The sequence below is a fragment of the Pyrgilauda ruficollis genome, unplaced genomic scaffold (genome assembly GCF_017590135.1).
Source record: "Pyrgilauda ruficollis isolate IOZ18807 unplaced genomic scaffold, ASM1759013v1 scaffold27, whole genome shotgun sequence".
In the NCBI taxonomy this organism is placed as follows: Eukaryota; Metazoa; Chordata; class Aves; order Passeriformes; family Passeridae; genus Pyrgilauda; species Pyrgilauda ruficollis.
The window spans coordinates 8,704,160-8,722,952 of record NW_024524044.1 but is presented as its reverse complement, the minus strand read 5'-3'; the positions used below and the strand labels follow the sequence as shown (position 1 = coordinate 8,722,952).

Genomic DNA, 18,793 nt, shown 5'->3' with positions numbered 1-18,793 from the left:
GCACATGAACTTTTTAAGATTTGATGTGCATATTGTGTAATTGCCTTATTCCAACAAATACTTGGCCTGACTCTTCTAGAATGGATGTGCTTAGTCTTGTGAGTACTGATTAACTTCGTCAGACTCCTGACAGACTAATGCTGACTGATAGTTGAGTCAAATGGTGTAAAATAATCAGTGCACATTTTAGTTTTCAACACAAAGTGCTGTAGTACTGTAGTAGTGTTAGAGATAAATTTGTTTCTTTTTATCTGGAATCCCGTTTATTTTAAACTCTGTGTCAGGTATAAATATTATCTCTTAAAATAGGCATGAAGTAGTCAGTTTTCAAGATGTACTTTCTCATACTCAGGCAGCTAGGAAAAATAGTTGTAAAATCACAGATGTTTTGAACTGTGGCACTGCTTAAATTACTTCCTTGCTTGAATATTATTGGTAGGTTCAAATTGAGTAAACTCACAAAAGGAAAGATGTATTGAAACATTTCATTATAATTCCCAGCCTCTTTCTGAATTTGTTTCATACAGGCTGCTGCAGATCCAATGTCGTCCTCTGATGCACCAGAAGATGGCCCAAAGGAAACGTCAAGTATATCACAGAATATCTGTATGTTTCTGGTTGGACTGGGGAGGGTGTATCATACTGGAAGGGGTATTTAAATGTCCTTGCCTTTTCCTTACCTAAAAAGGACAGGGCTGTTGGCAAAAAAAGGAGATGCTGATGAAGTCATAGCTGATTCAATCTGTTCTTGATTTGTTTCAAGGCCCAGTTGTGTAAATCAAATTTAGAAAGAGCAATGACATAGATTGTCAGTTTGCTGATCCCATACTTTTAAAAGTAAATATTTTTAGACTTAATAGATACACTCAGCTATTGTTTTAAGCTTAGCTATTGCTTTCTATGCCAGTAATGCATGAGTATATGTTTGCTTTGACAGTCTGGCATCTAGTGATATGATGGCGATGAGTTGTCCCAAGTGAAAAGCTTTGCCCGTGCTAGCATGATAATGTTTTGGCAAGCCTGCAGGATGTGGCAATAGAAGTATTCCAGCCAAAACTGTCTTGTGAAGCCCAGGAAGAGTATCTTTTCTTACCTGTTATTGGTAAGATCAGATAATGACAGGCATTTCTTTCTCAAGAGGAAAAAACAAAGGCTTCTTAGGATTTGCTTTATCTATATTGATAAACTGTTATGATATAATGTATCCAGTGCTCATTTATAACAATAGGAACATGCCGATTGTGCTTTCTGGCAAGTAATAGGCTCTGAAGCACCTTAGGGCAAATTAGTGTGTAATAGTAACACTGCTGAATAATTCCTAGGGATCTCAGCTTTCATGGGAGCAAACAGAGTCTTGACTAAAGCTATGGGAGGTGTATGCAGACTTGAAGCAGATTAATTTTTTATGTTGCTTCTTTCTCCAGATATAGAAGTTGGTTCAATAAAAACTGTAGCTGCTCCTGAGAATGTTTTCCTTAATTGTGATCTTAATTTAAAACATCTGGTGCTGTACCACTACCACATTTTTTCTTCATGTGAGACATTATTCAGTCCAGTACTGAGTGTATGTGTGAGGTGAAAGCTTGAAAAATAAATAGAAATTAACACCCTTTAAGGGTTACCAAATATGTAGAAACCACTTTCAGCGGGGGAATCTGAATCATAAATGGCTTTAGGCTAGGAAAGTATTTGAGACAGGTATTACACACACTTCCCCATGTATTATGTTCTCCATTAGGTATTTACTTTTGACCATAGTGAGGGGTGGGATATTTGCTTAGGTGGGTTTTTGTTCATCTGCTATGGCTGCTTTTATAATTATGTGACTGAGAGTGCTACAAATGCAACAGCCTTACCTCTACTTCCTTTTTCACTCATGTTTTGCTTACCTCCTCCTCAGCATCACCAACTGTTCTGGCAGCAACATTGTCGTAGTTCAGACAGTACTGATTGCAGCACACCATGTTCTTGGGTATTGACCATGAAGTAGCAGGTTGCTCAAATGCAAAGAAGGATGTTGAAGGGTTGCTTTTCGGTTTTTTTTGTTGGGTTTTCTCTTCTGTTTGGTTGGTTTTCTTCTAATTTGGTGGAGTTTTTGTTTGGTTGGTTTTGGTTTGGGGTTTTTTTGGTTTTTTTTTTACATAAAGTCTTACAAGATTAGTATTTGTGGGACACAGCTGGGGCCAGAGCCACACAGTTAAACCAGATTCATAAAATGAATGTGTGGTAGGAGGCTGTAATTTATCTGCATCTTTGACATCCTGCCTACAAACTGTTCACTAATCTTTTTTTTTTTGTTCCCCTGGGCTTATGATCCTATTCCAGGCTTCTGGAGACCACTTGAGACCTCTGCTAACTTGTGCAGCAGCTTGCCAGAGAAAGAGAGTTGGTTGGAAACAAAACTCTGCTTTCCTGCTTGATACTTTTTTTTCCTAAGATGCGTTACAGCTTTAGGATGACTCATTCAAAGCAACTTTAATTTCCCATTGATGTAGAGTTAAAGCTTCTCTATCTCAGTCGATGAGACTACCTGGCAATGAGCGTCTGTGACAGAGCTGATAGATCCTCCTGTTTTCCATACAGCAAGCTTGACATAGAGGAGTAAACTCACTTTGTACCATTTTGATCTTAAATAGTTGTTGAGCTAGGGAAGAATGATTGGATTCCTGACCTAAATACCTCTTGAGGTTTAATTTTCCTTTGTGTACTGATCCCTGGTGTGTTAATCACAGAAAAGGCTATGGTCGGTACTGTAGGTATCCTGTATGTGCCAATATGTGGAGGTGACTTTGCCATCATATTCACACCAGTGTCCATGTGTTGCTATTGTTTATGTAGATAAGAATCCCAAAACTGAACACTTTGGGTTTAAAATTTAAAAAATGCTTTTTTTTTCTTTTTCTCTAATTTAGTGTATACTTTTTCTAAGTATTCTTTGCTTCTCTGTCCACCTCACCTGCCACACAGCTTCTCTCTTTCCCTTACTGAACTGCGTGGACAACCTGTCCCAGTGTCCACAGGGTAGGAAACCTGGACTGAGACCCATGCTTGGAGGCAGCCTCTCCAGTGATGGCACTCTCAATGATGTAGCTTCAGAATTGAATGTAAGATTACAGTGGTAAATCAATGGCCTTTTAGCTCTGCTCTGCTGTTTAGTGGTGACATTTTTATTTTCTGTCTTACTTACCTGCGCTTTATATCATGTGTGCTTTTCTCTTCTGTTTTTCTTTACATTTATAGCTGATGCAGATGCATTTAAAATTCTCCTGGAGATGAAGCTGAAGAAAAGGCAGAAAAGGCCTGCTTTACCAAGCACTGTGACTGAGCTTGATACGGAGGATGGTTCTAAAGTGTATGTGGTTGGAACAGCCCACTTCAGTGACAGCAGCAAAAAGGATGTAGTAAAGGTAAATACTCAGTGTGAGCCCTTCAGCAGCATCTTTACAATGTTTCAACTTAGCACTAAGTAGGATGAAGTCCGGCTCTCTGACTTGGTTTTGTGCTTAACCTTCAGGTTCTGTTTTTTCTAATTGGCTGTTGGAGGGCTAACAGCACTATGGGATGAGAAGCAGATATGTTACAGTAATAATTTTTGATGCAATACATTGGTCTCCCAGCTCAAATATTTTTATTTGCCCTTCAGTGAAAAAGGCAGATACAGCATCAGTGTTGAAAGTAGAAATCTCACTAGTGAAGCTTACATTGCCTGGATATTATTTGGCTATAAAACCATGCTGCATAAAACTTGGATTCCATTCTCAAGCTGCAAATAGGTCTGAAGCCCTAGTGCAAGTAGGAACTATTTAATATTGTACCTCCTGCAAACTTTGCAGTTTAGACTACCTCTATTCAGGAGGTAGAGGGGGAGGAATCTTGTAAGAACCAGGGTTGCAGGGTTGACAGTTCTGGCACAAAGTGTATTCTAACTCAAATGGCAAAATACCACAGAGAACAGTCAAATTAATTTTGTGAATGTGAAAAGTTTAACGTGAAGTGTTTCTTCCCTGCTCCCCTCCCCAGCACAATATGTTCACCATTATCCTGTCCCAAAGCATCCAGTAGCTAAGACATTTTGCTGTCCTTCCTTAATATTTTTATCAATGCATAGTTATTTCGAGAACTCTTATTTACTATTCTACTGGTTTTTTTAATTGAAAATTATTATTGGAATGTGATCTTAAGGTCCTTTTTCTCTTTAAAGTGTTGATATTGGCTGCATTTCTGTTTATTCCTTTCTAAAGTAGTATAAATAAATTCATCTTTTTCAGACAATACAAGAAGTGCAGCCTGATGTAGTTGTGGTGGAACTGTGCCAGTACAGAGTTTCTATGTTAAAGATGGATGAAAAGACGTTACTAAAAGAAGCCAAAGAAATAAATCTGGAAAAACTTCAACAAGCTATAAAACAGGTATGATTCCTACAATGAGAATTAATGGTTTGTGTTAAGAACAATTTGTCAAATTGCAATCAAAACCAGTGTTCCCACCAGCTGGGAACCTAATACTGTTGATGTAGGTGAGAGTAATATTACAGTGGCAAAACTAGGTAGCATTGAGGACTTTCTTTTCACAACGGGATTGGTTGGGCAGATTGTTGACCTTGACAGGAATCCTCCTGCATTTAATAGCTGCTCCATTTGCAGGACACAAGTCTAACTTTGCAATTGTAATGCTCTGCTAATATATTTAAATGTGAATATTATTCCTACAATCTTCATCTGTATCACAACTGTTAAAGAGCACTTAATTTTGGTATTTTCTCTTTAGCTGCATTCCTTCTTCAACCTAGTATGTTGCTCTTTAATTCCTACCTATCCACTTGTCTTTGGAGTAGTGTCTAATTGACAGTATGCCCTGAAGGGGGATTCTGAAAAACTTGGGCTAAAACGTGTGGGATTCTCTTCAAATTATAACTACTCTGGCAGTTTGATGTGGACATGTCTGGATGTGTGTGCAAAAAAAAAAAAAAATCCTGTATTTTTTCAGTTCCACTTAGCTAGCTTGCATTTGAGTGATTTTAAGCTAGACACAGTGCAACAACACAAAGTTGACTTTAAAATGGCAGGACACTTGATTAGAAGTGCTTGGTCAATAGTAAAGAGTTTCAGTGTCCAGTTGGATGAAGAAGTTTGTAGATTGTTATTTTGATTGTGTGGTAACTGTATATTGGAATTGCTTTATTGATGTAATTGGGGGATTTCCAGGATTTACCCTCCCCCCTCCACAGGAACAGAATCTGCATGCATGCAGAATCACTTGCAGTGGCTCGGAGCTATGCAGTGTGTATGCTCACACACAGGGTCTCAGAGCTGGCTTTCTGACTTGCTGAGGGAGGCAATAATGCCTTTCCTGTTTTCTTTGTGCCCTATCAAAGGAAAAGACACTGCAAAACACTTGCATGTTGCATGAATTTCTGCATCTATCTTAGGTAAGATGGATTATTCTGATGCACTGAGCCAAAATGCATGTTCACAACAACTGGAACAGCATAGGTGGGGGTCTTCTGACCTTGTGAACAGGCACAGAAACATTTTTCATTATATCAAAGCTAAATGCAAGTTTTTATTGTGTTAAGAGGAAAAAGACAATGAGAACAAAATAGCAGATTTTTTTTTTTCTGTGATGTAAAGTCACATTGGCAGTTTTGCAGTTAGCACTTCCTACCAGGGCTTGAAGTGATCTTGCATGCACACAGTAGAATACACAGACTGTATTGGCTCCAAATCCAGAAAATACTGCAAGGATCCTTCCTATTCTTATAGGTCAGTATTAGTCTCCTTTACTTTATTTGCAGGAATAATGCAAATAATAAAATTTGAACATCGGGCCTTTTAAAAAACATATTTCTCTATCTATGGTCTCAACCAAAAAATTCCCCAACCTTTCCCCTTTAAATCACAAACAGTATGGATTATATAGGGAAAACCAGGAAGAACAGTCCAACTGTCCCATGCCAAATTATAGTCTTTGTTTTTCTCTGATAAAAATCACACTAGTTGGTAAGTTGCTCAGCTGTGCCTTAGGTGCCTCCTCTCATTGAAATGAGACAGGCCCAAAAGCTACTCTAAAAGTCAAAGCTGCTTTTACTTTCATCCTTAAATTTGGAAATGAGGAAAAAAAGCCCAAACGGTGTCTTTTTATAATCACTTACATTAAATATTAAGCACTAAAATTGGATTTCATTGCTCTTAATTGAAGCTGAAAATTGAGCAGAATGTTAACATGAAACATACATATTTGCAATGGATCACTGGCATCCACAGCTTATCAAGTAACTGCTGCAGGTTAAAACCAGACTTTCTTTAGCTCCTCAGTGAATTTCAAAACCCTTAACAAGATGGTGCAGACTGGTATCTGGCTCAAATGTGGATAACCTGGAGATGTGCAGTCACAGTTGGCTTAAACCAAACTGATAAGACAGGTTTTTTCTTACCTTCTCCCTGGCTTCCTGCTTCCTCTCTCCCTTCTGTGTCCATACCACAGAACTGTTTAACCATTAAGTGATTCAGACACTTGCTTCAAGCACACAGAGTAAATATAGACTGAAATAAATCTGGGTATCCTTCTTTATTTTCCTAACCCGTTGTACATTTTTGTTGAAGGGCAGAATACTTTGGCCACACAGTGAGGTAAATTGATAAAAACTGACATATGGGCTGTATTGATCAGTGAATTGGCTCCAAAATGTAGCTTCAGTGTTGTTTCTTCATTAAAATAATTAATGTTTTTTTCATTTCTGTGAACAGTGCATTCTTCAGCCTGGCTTTTTTACATGTTTTTCTCCCTCTTCTGCCAGAACGGAGTCATGTCTGGATTGATGCAAATGCTGCTTCTGAAGGTTTCTGCTCACATCACAGAACAGCTGGGAATGGCTCCAGGAGGAGAATTCAGGGAGGCTTTCAAAGAGGTGCGAACTTGAAATGGCTTTTCTGAGGTCAGATTACTGGCCTTTTGCTTCCAGAGTTGAACTCAATAAAACTATTTTGCTATTGCCTAGAAAAGAGCACTCTGACCATACCTCTGCTGAAGCCAATGAAGTAGTAAAAATCATTTTCGACTTCAAACTGTACCTTAAGGGACAAAAATTTGTAGACATAAGTAGTAGGAAAGCAATTTTAAAAAGGCTTCAAATAAGGCTTTTTCCTGATGATATTTCTGAAGACATTTGTTTTCATTAATAATTTTGTTTCTTTTAAATAACTATTTTGTATTCTCAATATTGATCTTGGTTTCACTGTTGGTGGTGTCAGGATTTCAGGCCATGAAAACCAGCTCTAAAGGATTAATGAGATCTGACACATTCCATTCATCTACAAAGACTGGGGAAGTGAAATATCTGACTGATCTGTTAGTCCTACATGGTCTTTTAATGTCACCTTTTGTACTACTGCCAGCAGTGGTACTGGAATTAAGTAGTAGCTGTGTTTTACACTACTCTTATTTTTTTTGTCTGGGGATACTTGGACACTATTTTCTGTATCTGCATCCATCTTGCAGAATGTATCTTGCTATTTTAATGTAAATTATGTACTAGTAAGGAAATCTGAGAGACATTGCTGATAAATAATCTGGAATCATTTGGTATATTTATCCTTAATAAAAAGAAAACTTCTTGAAGGTTTATTTTCTTGAGCATTCTAGACCAGAATGAAACATTTTAAGTGTTTCCCATTTTAAGCGGGAAAGAAAATAAAAATTAGCTCTGTCCTATTCTAAAGCGATTGCTGAAAATTTTTAAACAACTATCCATAGAAAAGAATTTTCTAGAAATTCTGTACTGTGCTAAAATGTGTCAGTGTGAGCTATAGCCAAGTCTGACATTATCACATGGTATCTGGCATCAGTTATTGTCTCATAAGCTCTTTCTTTAATGTCTTTTACAATGACCAACTGTTAGGTTGATGATCCTGACAAATCCTAGGTGAAAGCAAAATGATGACACCAGTGATGGTTCACCTCAGACTTTATTCAGGCCCAGATAGATATTGAGCCCCATTGTCACCTTATGTAGTTATAATCAGAAGCTTTGTCTTCAGTGCAAGTAACCTCAGGGGTGTGGCATTACAATTTAATGGTTTTTACTGTAATACCTACTGCATTGTGTGGTGGATTTATTCCTTTATGAAGTAATGTAGTAGTATTTTGTAAATTTTACTTATTGCAAAGCCAAAATATTTTTTTATGTTGAAGTAGGAAGTACCTTGCTCTTTAAGATACCTTGTATAACACAGTAAATCCTTAACGTTCATTAATAAAGAGTATGCTGTGCTGCAGTATGAAATGTTGACTAGTTATTTGTATCTTCCCTTTCAGGCCAGTAAAGTACCTTTCTGTAAATTCCACCTTGGTGACCGGCCCATCCCTGTTACATTTAAGAGAGCAATTGCTGCACTTTCCTTCTGGCAAAAAGTCAAGCTTGCTTGGGGCCTTTGCTTCTTATCTGACCCCATCAGGTATGAATAAGCACCCCATATGTTTTATGTTTGGGGTGGATTATTCAATTCTTCAGTCTGACTTTAGCATGAGGGTACCCAGCCTGATGCAACGAAATTTGAAGTTAGTGAGAAGGATGAATATACAAACTATCCTGCAATAATGTGTATTTTTGAAGTGAAAGCTGTCTTTCTGATCTTGTCAGGTCTTCCTTTGTCTTTCAGTGCCTTACTTCCAGGTGAAGTGTAAGATGAGATGCTGATGAATTCCTAGTATACTTCAAAAATTCTTTAAATTATTTTATTTTTTTTATGCAGAAAATGAAATTTTTCTCAGTACTGTGTGTGGATATTGTAAATAAGAGAGAGTAAAGGCCTCAGTACAGTAATTTGTATATTCATAAGAGTTCCACATCCAGCCATCAACATGAGATTCCTTGGAAAATGAAGTAATAATTCAACATCAAAATTGTCAGTTTGTTGATGTTTCTGGGTCTGTTGAAAGCTAGCATTTCTCCTTTAGCTTGCCCTGCTGACGTTTGTAGTATTCTTTTCATCTTGGAAACTAAAGGAAGCCTGTTTGACGTCATTCTTTGATAGACAGTGATGCCAAACCAGAAAATTTAATTGCCACAAGCTATGACCCACAGCTAGGGGTGCTAACAGAAGGGTTTATAGCACCTATGAAAAGAATAAAAGCACATTACATTTACTCCTGCAGTTCTTATTTTGCATTTCCTGCCCGTTTGCTATTTTTCTGTTCTGTGAGTTTATAACTTTGATACCCCTGCTAAAGACCTGTGATTGACACTAGGAACCTGCAGATCTTTCTCCATGCCCTCAGACTGTGCATTACAGTGTACCTTTTTTGTTCCTTAAGTAGAGTCTCTGTGTGTTCAGTGATCAGATCTGCTTCCTCAGAAGAGCTGTGTGTAGGCTCTTCTAAGCTTATTAATGCACACTGAAAGTGGGGCACCATGGTAACTCCTGCCTTTGAAGCCCTAGTGGTTTTGCTGACTTGTCAGCTTTTAAAGTGGGAAAGCAGAAAATCCAGTTGAACTGGCTAAAGGCAAGTGACCTCTTTTCTTTCCCTTTCCTTCACTGCAGAGGCATTGTTAGGTATCAAGTTCTACAGATTTATAGAGATTATTTTCCTTCTGGAGAGGAAAACTGGAAAGAGAACTGTAGACTGTATTTAGGTGTAACACCCAATTGTTTTTATTCATTAGTTTGTCTGTGTTGACCTTTAAAAGCGTAACAGATACTGAGAAAACTTACCTTTCTTTCAGTAAAGATGATGTGGAGAAATGCAAACAGAAGGATTTACTGGAACAGATGATGGCAGAAATGATTGGAGAATTCCCTGATCTTCATAGAACAATTGTCTCCGAACGAGATATTTACTTGACCTACATGCTGAAGCAAGCAGCAAAGCAGATAGAACTACCTCGAGCTTCAGAAAGTAATTGTTTTAAAGCAGAGATTATAACCAGCAAGGTGTTCTTGGTGTATCGGTCCAAAGTTCAATTTTCAGGAAATCTGGGATTCAGTTCATGAATACCACATGTCACATAAGAGACAATGCTTAAAAAATTTAAAAGGGGTATTACTATTCTGTTGAAATTACCTAGGCCAGTAGACTCTAAATTGTTTCCTTTCTCATTGTGCTATTTAAAACTGGTAAGTACTAATTAGCCAGACAACCATTTCAAAAGGCAGGGATCTGGTATGACAGCACAGTATGGGACAGTTGTCTATCTCGCTTGTCCCATTATCTCACCAAATTCGTTGTTGTCACTGGCTGCTAAGGGACTCACTTCTTCATAAGTTAAATCTCCCATTTCAGTACTCTTCATAGTTTTTTTTTATAATTGTAAATTGGGCTTCTAGGAACTTTGGTGATCTAGCAGTAATAATCATATGTGACTCTGCTGTTTCAGCAAGGTATAGGCATATAGAAAAATAGTATTTGACCAATCTTTGGAAGTATTCTGCTGCCATATGTAATCGGCATGCCCTTCCTATAGATAAGCATACTGAAGTATGTTACCTCTTACTTAATAGCTTAAGAGGATAGTTTGTCATCACTTCAGTGCAGAACTGTTGTAGTTGCAGTTCTGCTTTAGAGCAACTCTGGAATAGACTGAAAAAAGAAAATTTAGAAAAACCATTTTGGTAAATATGTATAATAGTTCTAGTGTTTTCAATACAGTTTTGTTTCATTTTGAAGTGGGCTGCTCTTCACATGTTTACTTTTTTTCTGGAAAAATCAAGGGTGAATATTTAAAGCAAAACAGTGGAACTTGTATTTTTTATTTATGCATTATGTAGAATTTTCCCCATAGGAAAGCAGCCTGATTATTATTCCTTAGAAAGTTTTTTGTGTGTTATTGTGGCATGGTGCTATATTTTTCATTAGGGAAAACTTCCAGAAACCACATTTTGGGTGTTGTGAAATATAGATGGTAGATGGGAGGTGAGGGTGAGAGCTGGCATATGTTGCATTGGTCTGATGGTTGCTGGCTAACTGCTGGATGTCACTGGCCTGGGTTTGCTCTTGCTGAAGGTCTCTTAACAGAGAGCTTCAGAGGAGCAGGTGTGGTCTCAAGCGCTGTTCTCAGATTGTGAGCCCAAATCTTGTTACACTTTGTGTGCCAGGTGCCATTATCCAAAGTAGCAGAGAAGGTTCTCTGTTCAGGAGACAGCAAAGACCAAAAGTGTTCCTCATAAGCAGCACAGAAGGATAACCTACTCAGAGAAGGAAAGAAGTTAATTTAGCATGCATCTGCTGAGCCTGTCACCCTGAGGCTGAAGTATGAGCAGTGCCCAGGTCTATTTATTAAATAAATGATTCCTGAAAATCCAGAAACCATGCTGACTTTTTCAGACTTCCAATGAAAGAGGCAGTAGGTGAGCAGTATGCAACAACAGGGTTTCAATATGTGGTAGTAAAAGCCCCTGTATCTTGGAAAAATCAATTTTGTAGTCTCACACACTGGCTACATATTTATAGCTTGAAATTAGTTCTTTTATAGATATGTTCCTTTCTCTTCATCTTTCTTTTCTTAGATGAACCTAGAAAATATATCCCAGCTGTTGTAGTTGGTGTTGTTGGCATGGGTCATGTACCTGGGATTGAAAAGAACTGGAATTCTGACTTAAAGATCCAGGAAATAATGAGGTAAGAGTTGTGCTTTCCTACATGTTGATGGAACAGCTTCTTTTGCTAAAAACCAGCAGTTTCTTTGGAGTTTTTTTGGTTGATTGTCACAGCTTGAAGAAGCATCTCTACTGTCATCCCTGCCCTGTCAGCTTGCTGACTTGCTGTGCAGTGCTTGCAGATTGTGCTGACAGCAAAGAAAAAGAAAATATCAAAGAAAAAAATAAATAGTTGAATATGAAGGGAAGTAGAGATGAGCCTATGCCCTTGTCTAGAAAGAAAATTAGTTGATCCTCATTTAAGTCTTCAAAATGAAAATTCAAATGAGGGCTGTTGAAGATGGTGAAAACAGAACAAGGCTTTTAGTCTAACTTGGGTAAATATAAATAATTGGATGTAAAGCTTTTGTCTTGTCAGGACACTGCTGGCTCTGGCAAGCTTACTGTCGCAGTTGCTCGTACCCCATTTTAAGTGTGTATCTTAAGTAGTGACTTATTTTAATGTGTATACCTAACTAATTATGAGCTGTTTTAAGCCATGTATCTGGTGAACTCTTGCTTCCAAGTACCTATTAAAGTAGATGTATATGCTTTGTAAAAGACAGAATTGAAGAACCAAAGCATTCAGACTATGTGTATCCCATAAAGCCACAAAAGGTCAAGACTTCAGAAATACAGGAGAGATTATAATACAGCCTAGTAGTATTGGTATGTGGTGCTTTAGGATTATGGAGTCTTTCAGATATTCACACTTGCCTTATCACATCTGTTTATTGTATTTATGTAACCACCTCACCAATCTCTTCAGAGGCTATGAAAACCAGAAAAGACTGACATCCACGTAAATGTTATATTTGGACATCTAAAATACGATTTAGAGAGACTTTTGTTGTCTGAATTCAAGAATGCAAAGTATAGAAGCTCTGCCTAGCTATTTATAACTATCTTTCAAGGCTAAGCATCACTGGAGTCACAAACTAGATGTCCATTTTCCTCTGCACCCTCGCAAATAACCTGTGTAGTTGTATGGTGGCTGTCGGTTGCATCATTGAAAACACAGAACTGAATAGCCCAAAGACCAAGTGCTCGTCTTCAAGCCTGCATAGAAGGTCTTTCTCATCAAAGTTTAGGCTCTGACGTGATTGTCTTTACCATGCCAGTGCCATAACTGAGCAGAAGAGTTACTAGTATCTTTCACAAGACATTAATATTGCATTAACTTGATTTTCTGAAATAATATGATGCAAATGACATTCATAAGAGTGCTATATTTGCAACTTATTTTTCTTCAAACTTTTTTGCCCTTCCTGCTGTTACACTGCAGTTGCAGAGCAGAGTTAGGGCTTTCTTTTGAGTGTTTAGTGTTCATCACTGCTCTACGGTGGCAAGATTTTAAGACTTTCACAGGTATTTAGTTAAATTCTGGAAGTTGGAATGTGAACTTGAAAATTTTCTGGATAAAAACATACATATATTTCTAATTTTTAAGTTCACGCATTGAACCTGACTCCAAGCAGACCTTACTGTCTGCCACAGAATATTTTGAGCTGAAAGGGATGTACAAGGATCATCGAGTCCAACTCCTAAATGAATGGTCCATACAGGAATTGAACCCATGACCTGGGCATTATTAGCACCATGCTCTGATCAGCTGTTATTAATTGTTTTTTTTAAATTGTGGTGAGGTATTAGAATTGAGAAAGAATAGGTGGAGAAAGGTAGAACATGTAAAGAGATGCCTTTACACCATTTTTGGATCAATACATACACTTTTTTTAAACTCTCCTGTATATTGCTGTAATGTGAAGTCTTAGCTGTGATAACTTTTCCCTAGTTTGAGCACATGGATCTAAACTCAGTCTAGTTGTATCCTAATCTCAGCACATTTAACCTAGTTTGAGAGCACCCAGTGTTTTTGCACTATTGTAACTGATTACTTCTGAATACATTAGAAACTTTTTCTGGCTGTAAATAAATGATGACTTGAAGCTCCTTTGCAATCATATATGGAAACCTCTGAGTTACCTGTGAGAGGATCGTGAGTTGCCGTGGGTGCAGAGCCTGTTAGTGAGGGTGCAGGGCTGCACGTGCATGTGGCTGTGCTCTCAAAGTCAACTTTACACATTCACAGTGAGACTGTGAATGTTGGGGGCTAGACCTGGTGTCCCTGTTGTCCTCTGCCCTCCTGATTCAGGTGGCCAGTACAGAGACATCCAAACGGCTCTGTGAAAATCTCAATATTCTCTTGTAGTATTCTTCAAAAAGTCTGAATATTGTCTTCGTTATTTTGCAGGGTGATGGACAAGTAAACGTTCCTAGCCATTAAGAGCGGCATTTGTAGAAAGGGCTTTGTTAGTGTTTATTAATTTTTATTGTCATTTAATTGTATGTAGGGCTTGAACATGAAAGAATACATTGTTCATTCATGATGCATCTGTTACCTGAAAATTTCCTGCTCTATGGGGAGGAAGGGGAGAAAAGATCCCTTTTCTTTTTTTTTAATTGAAAAATGCTTACTGTTTCCAGCTATGCAAATATTGTTTTCTATCTTTTGTTTCAGTGTGCCTCCTCCATCAGCTTCAAGTAAGATTTTCAAATTTGTTTTAAAAGCAACAGTTTTTGGACTGCTGGGATACAGCTGCTACCGAATAGGTCACAGGACAGTTCAGTTTGTTCTCTCAATGCCAGCAACACAGAGCTATCTTCAGAGGCTGACAGAGGTGCCTCAGCAGTGACCAACAAATAGAGGCTCTGTGTGAAGAAGGTGGCTGAGGAAAGGGTGATGGAGGCAACGCATGAACTGGACTGAAGGATGAGGATTCTAGTCCGAGCTGATTGATGCTGAGCAACACTCAATCACTATATAATAAAAGATTTGATACTAAAGTTACACCAGCTATGATCTAATTAATAGTTTTGATTCTTGATAGGTGTGTTGCATGAAATCAGATGATTCCAGATTGAGGTAAAAGAAATGTGTATGCAAATATATATATATATTATATATGCATACTATATACATGTACACTATATATATGCATTATATATTATATATATATATATATATATAACTGATGCTGTAGTACAGGCAGCTTAAAGGGTGTGTGTTCATGGCTCCTTTTCCAGAGGAAAGAACAACACAAAGTAACCTAATCAGCTGCATCTCCTGAAGTTCATGGACACTTGAGGGATTCTTTGCTTTTTTTCTTAGGTATAATAATACCAAGTGTTCGTTTCTGGTGCCAGACACTTTTACACGTAATTTAAAAGGACATCTTCTCAATGTGTGTTTTATACCTAAAACATTTAGGCTTTTTTAAACTTAAGAGCTTTCAGAAATTTCAGAATTGTACAGGCTGTCATACATATATGGCTCAAATTTTTTACAAGCCTTACTGAAGAACAGGAACGTTGCCTTTAGATTGCATCCCTTGTTACCGCCACCAGTTGAATTGTCTTTCTCCTGCATAGAGAAGGTATAGCCACCCCATCAGAATGCAATGTGGTTTGTGTCACATGTTTACAGGATCCTCTGTTCCTTTAGATTAGCTTATTTAAACTGTATTATTTAGCCAAATCCTGCTGGTTCCAGTATTGTAAATTTAAGAGACTAGAACTACTGTACAATTTACTTTTGTTTCTCACACCTTTCATCTTTGGCATAAAAAGCCTGGAATTAACCTGCCTCTTGTTTTTGCTACATGAAAATGTTTTATTTATCAATGTAATTTCTTGGTGGATGAATATTTTAATCTATTTAATAGGAAAGCAGTGTTCAATTTAGTTTTTCAACCAAATGTAGCATTTTATTTGCATTACCTGCTATTTATATGCAGAATTATGGGTACTACAGACTGCTGTTACTTTGTTTTTAAATATCTGGAACACTCATCCATCATCAATCTTTCTTTCTTTCTTTTTATTTTTTAATCCTAGGTTCATATTTCACTGGAATTTTTTGGTACCTTCCCTTTTTATAGGATTGTCAGTGATTGTAAAATGCCCTTGGCAATCAGCTAGTCCTAGTTCAACAACACAGATAACATTGTCATATCAAAGTTAACCCAATGTATTTGAATGGAAAAGTCCCATTTGCTCCTCAGGCTTATGTACAGTTGCTCATTGCTTAAAGTGAGGTCTTTATCTGTATTCATTTCTTTTGGGAATGAAAGATTGGAACCAGTATGTGAGGCAGGAGGAGGAAAAGGTGATGTTGTGTTTTGTGTTTCATTGTGGTTTTTCAGTTGGTTCAATAAAATCCAGAAACCACTTTTAATAGGGTATATTTCCAAAGGCTTTTGTTGGAAATAGTTCCATACAGTCTTTTGTTTGCTAAAAGTATGTACATCTATCTTCTCTACAGTGTAGTCTTTTTTGAGCTTTTAAATTTAAGATTCTGATGCTCCTCTCTGTGATGGCATTGACTTTGCTGGGAGCTGGTCTGTCCATGCAACCTGATGCTTTTCTGCCTTGCTTTTTGAAAATTGTATGAGTTCCAGTGCAGCACATTATTAAACTGCATGTTTATTTTAAACCTTACTGCATCTAACCCGATTCTGCAGAGCTCTTAAGATGATGCTAGGTGCTCTTCTGGGTCTGGGCCTTACAGGTGTCCAGGGAATAAACCTTAGCAAATGAGAATGACAGCAGTTCATGCTTCTAGGACACAAAGTGTAAATGATAATACAGAAAACAGTGGGGGCAGGTCCTTTTATTTTCTTTTTATTAGTGCTTAAGAAACCACCAGCCATCTCTAGCAAGAGGAGAAGCAGCATTTGTAAACAATTTATAGAAGAGTAGAGTAACTGCCTAAATTTTGATTCCTGTTTTTTAAAAACATTTAATGTATTGTTTACAATTAAGCAGTCCTATTTGAATAATTCTATTACATTTTATGTACATTTTTAAAAGATGAAAGCATAAGCTTAAGCTCACTCTTCTCCTGTCTTTACTGACATACCAAAATGTTGTTCTGTTGGTTATTTTCTTGAGAATATTTAGCTGGTAGAATTAAATATATGGATATTTTGCTTTAAGTTATCTACAGATTTTTAAAGTATCCGCAGGTATTTTAAAAGCTCTGTAGATCTTTGATATCTGTGCTCAGGTAATTTTACACAAAGGAAAACAAATCTAAGGTAAATTTTAGATAGGAGCCTTAATCTTGGGTGGGACTAATGCTAAATGATTGTCATGGAGCATTCTTGTAGACTTGATGTTTTATGCTTTTTAGCCAAAAGTGATTACCATCTAAGGTGTCCATTTGTTATTCAGTTATACTCTCCAGTCAGTACTTTAAGTCTACTGTTTCAATCTTTCTCTTTTTTCTTTTTTTTTTTCTTTCTTTTTTTTTTCTTTTTTTACAAAGCATATCAGGAGATTCTTCAGAGAACCTCTTGGAGAATTTGCAATTTGTCTTCCCACTGTTGCAAATTGGCAGATCATATGCATGCACTGTTTATTCAGTGGCACTGGAAAGTGATGAATTTGCAGAACTAACAATTGTATGAATCCATACACAGATTCTTGATGTTGTGTATTCAGTGTGTTGTACTGTTTATATAACATAATCCGTGTTTTAGGTCCATTCTTTTCTGTTCTAGTCAGTCCTTTCACTGTTAGCAGCATCCTGTAAAATTTAAGTATATGTTGAATTGTCCCAGGCCCGCCTCAACCTTATGAAGCCATATGGTATTTTTTTGGTGACATGTACATCTGTTTTACGCATTTGTACATGTGATGTAAATTTGAAGTATTTTTAACAATGTGTGCCTTTAAAGTGATTTAAAGTAAACAGCAGTATGTTCTATTATATAAAAAATAAAATATTTTAACCACCATTTCTGTTGAAGGTATTTATTTTCCTAATTAACCAGTATTTTTATTAAGAGCAAACACTGGTTAGCTAGATCTAGTACAGGATAATTCCACCATCTAACACATTTTCCTGGAGAACATCAGTTGAACTAATTACCTTCTGCTGAGGGGCATCTGAGTGTAATGCTGGAGCAGGGGAACTAGTTTCTCTACCTACCACATGTTACTGGTTGAGAGGAAAAGGATGAGTTTCCCTATCCAACTGAACACACAGGGAGACTGTCTGCTCAATGTGAGAACTCTGATTCTCAATGTGAGAATCAGAGTTCAGAGTTAGGTGTGGTGAGTTGATTTTGTTGTTGTTGCTTTTCTTTTCATGTCTCCAGTGCTCAGTCTTGCAAGGAGCTGACAGCTGTAGTCTCAGTCCAGCAGAGCTCTCCAATATTGGCTTTACATCAGTCATTTGTACTTAAAGTGCTGTCCTCCGTGTGGGAAATAAAGATCCTTTAAGTGCAAAAGATGTTGAATAGTGGCAAAGAGCTTTATCTTTCAAATTGGCACAGGTAAATCAATATGACCATTACTTTAAAAAAATGCATTAATACAAAGACCCTGTACTCATATATATGATAAGCTGTATTCCATACAGATAATGTATCATCTGTGTGTACCCTTTGTCAATCAGTGGTCCATATTTTTTGATAGTGTGTAAATCAAAACGCAGCCCTTTTTTCCTTGGTCAGGCAAAGTTCCCTCCAGGTGCAATTGGAGCCATGGCTGTAAAGAATTGCTGGTAAAACCATTTAGGTGGAAGAAGAAACTGAGGATACTGTAGTGCTGTGCTGTCCCTGGAGTGGCAGAGGAGGCTGCACAGCAGCTCTGCTCTGGAGCAGTGCTGGGGCAGACAGGCTCAGGTGGCACCCGGCAGCTGCCTGCCTTGGCAGTGTATCGTTCACCAGCACGGCGTTGCACACTGCTGGCCCACGTCACGTTTGAGGTGTCTTTTCTATACCAAATACTGAACAAAATTTTAAAATTGACTTTTTGAAGTGGATTAAAATGTCTGTGTTTCCACTGGAAGCTGTATTTCTGTGTGTATTGTAAAACATCTAAAAAAGTGAGAAATATATCAAGTTACCTCAAAGTGCCAGGCAGTCGGAGCTACACGTGGAAAAGAAACATCACATTATCACTTGTGTAACTCTTAAGATACTCATGTATGTATTTCCCTGTTTCTTTTTAAAACTGAAATAAACTTTAATTTTAGACTTGTGTTTTAAGACTGACATTTTTGTAAGATGTGGGAGCATTTAAGTATTGGCAGGAGAAGGGTCACTCATGTGGGTCTGACTGATGGACAGACTTCAGCAGGGTGCCGAGGCGTG

At 37.6% G+C, this 18,793-nt stretch overlaps 1 protein-coding gene across 5 annotated transcripts in view; it reads left to right on the top strand.

The window, feature by feature from the left end:
* TRABD (TraB domain containing) overlaps positions 1–18,676 on the top strand; it is a 30,751-nt gene extending 12,075 nt beyond the window's left edge. For 3 of the 5 annotated variants that reach the window (XM_041471517.1, XM_041471519.1, XM_041471518.1), the window contains exons 3-10: positions 528–606; positions 3,241–3,407; positions 4,269–4,409; positions 6,797–6,907; positions 8,314–8,453; positions 9,722–9,894; positions 11,502–11,613; positions 14,152–18,676. In XM_041471517.1, the coding sequence (XP_041327451.1) occupies positions 528–606; positions 3,241–3,407; positions 4,269–4,409; positions 6,797–6,907; positions 8,314–8,453; positions 9,722–9,894; positions 11,502–11,613; positions 14,152–14,326 (1,098 nt within the window). In that variant the 3' untranslated portion in view covers positions 14,327–18,676. Of the gene's footprint in view, positions 1–527; positions 3,105–3,240; positions 3,408–4,268; positions 4,410–6,796; positions 6,908–8,313; positions 8,454–9,721; positions 9,895–11,501; positions 11,614–14,151 lie in introns of all 5 variants that reach the window. The other 2 variants (XM_041471521.1, XM_041471520.1) reach the window with 2 other exon arrangements.
* Positions 18,677–18,793: the final 117 nt, after the last annotated feature.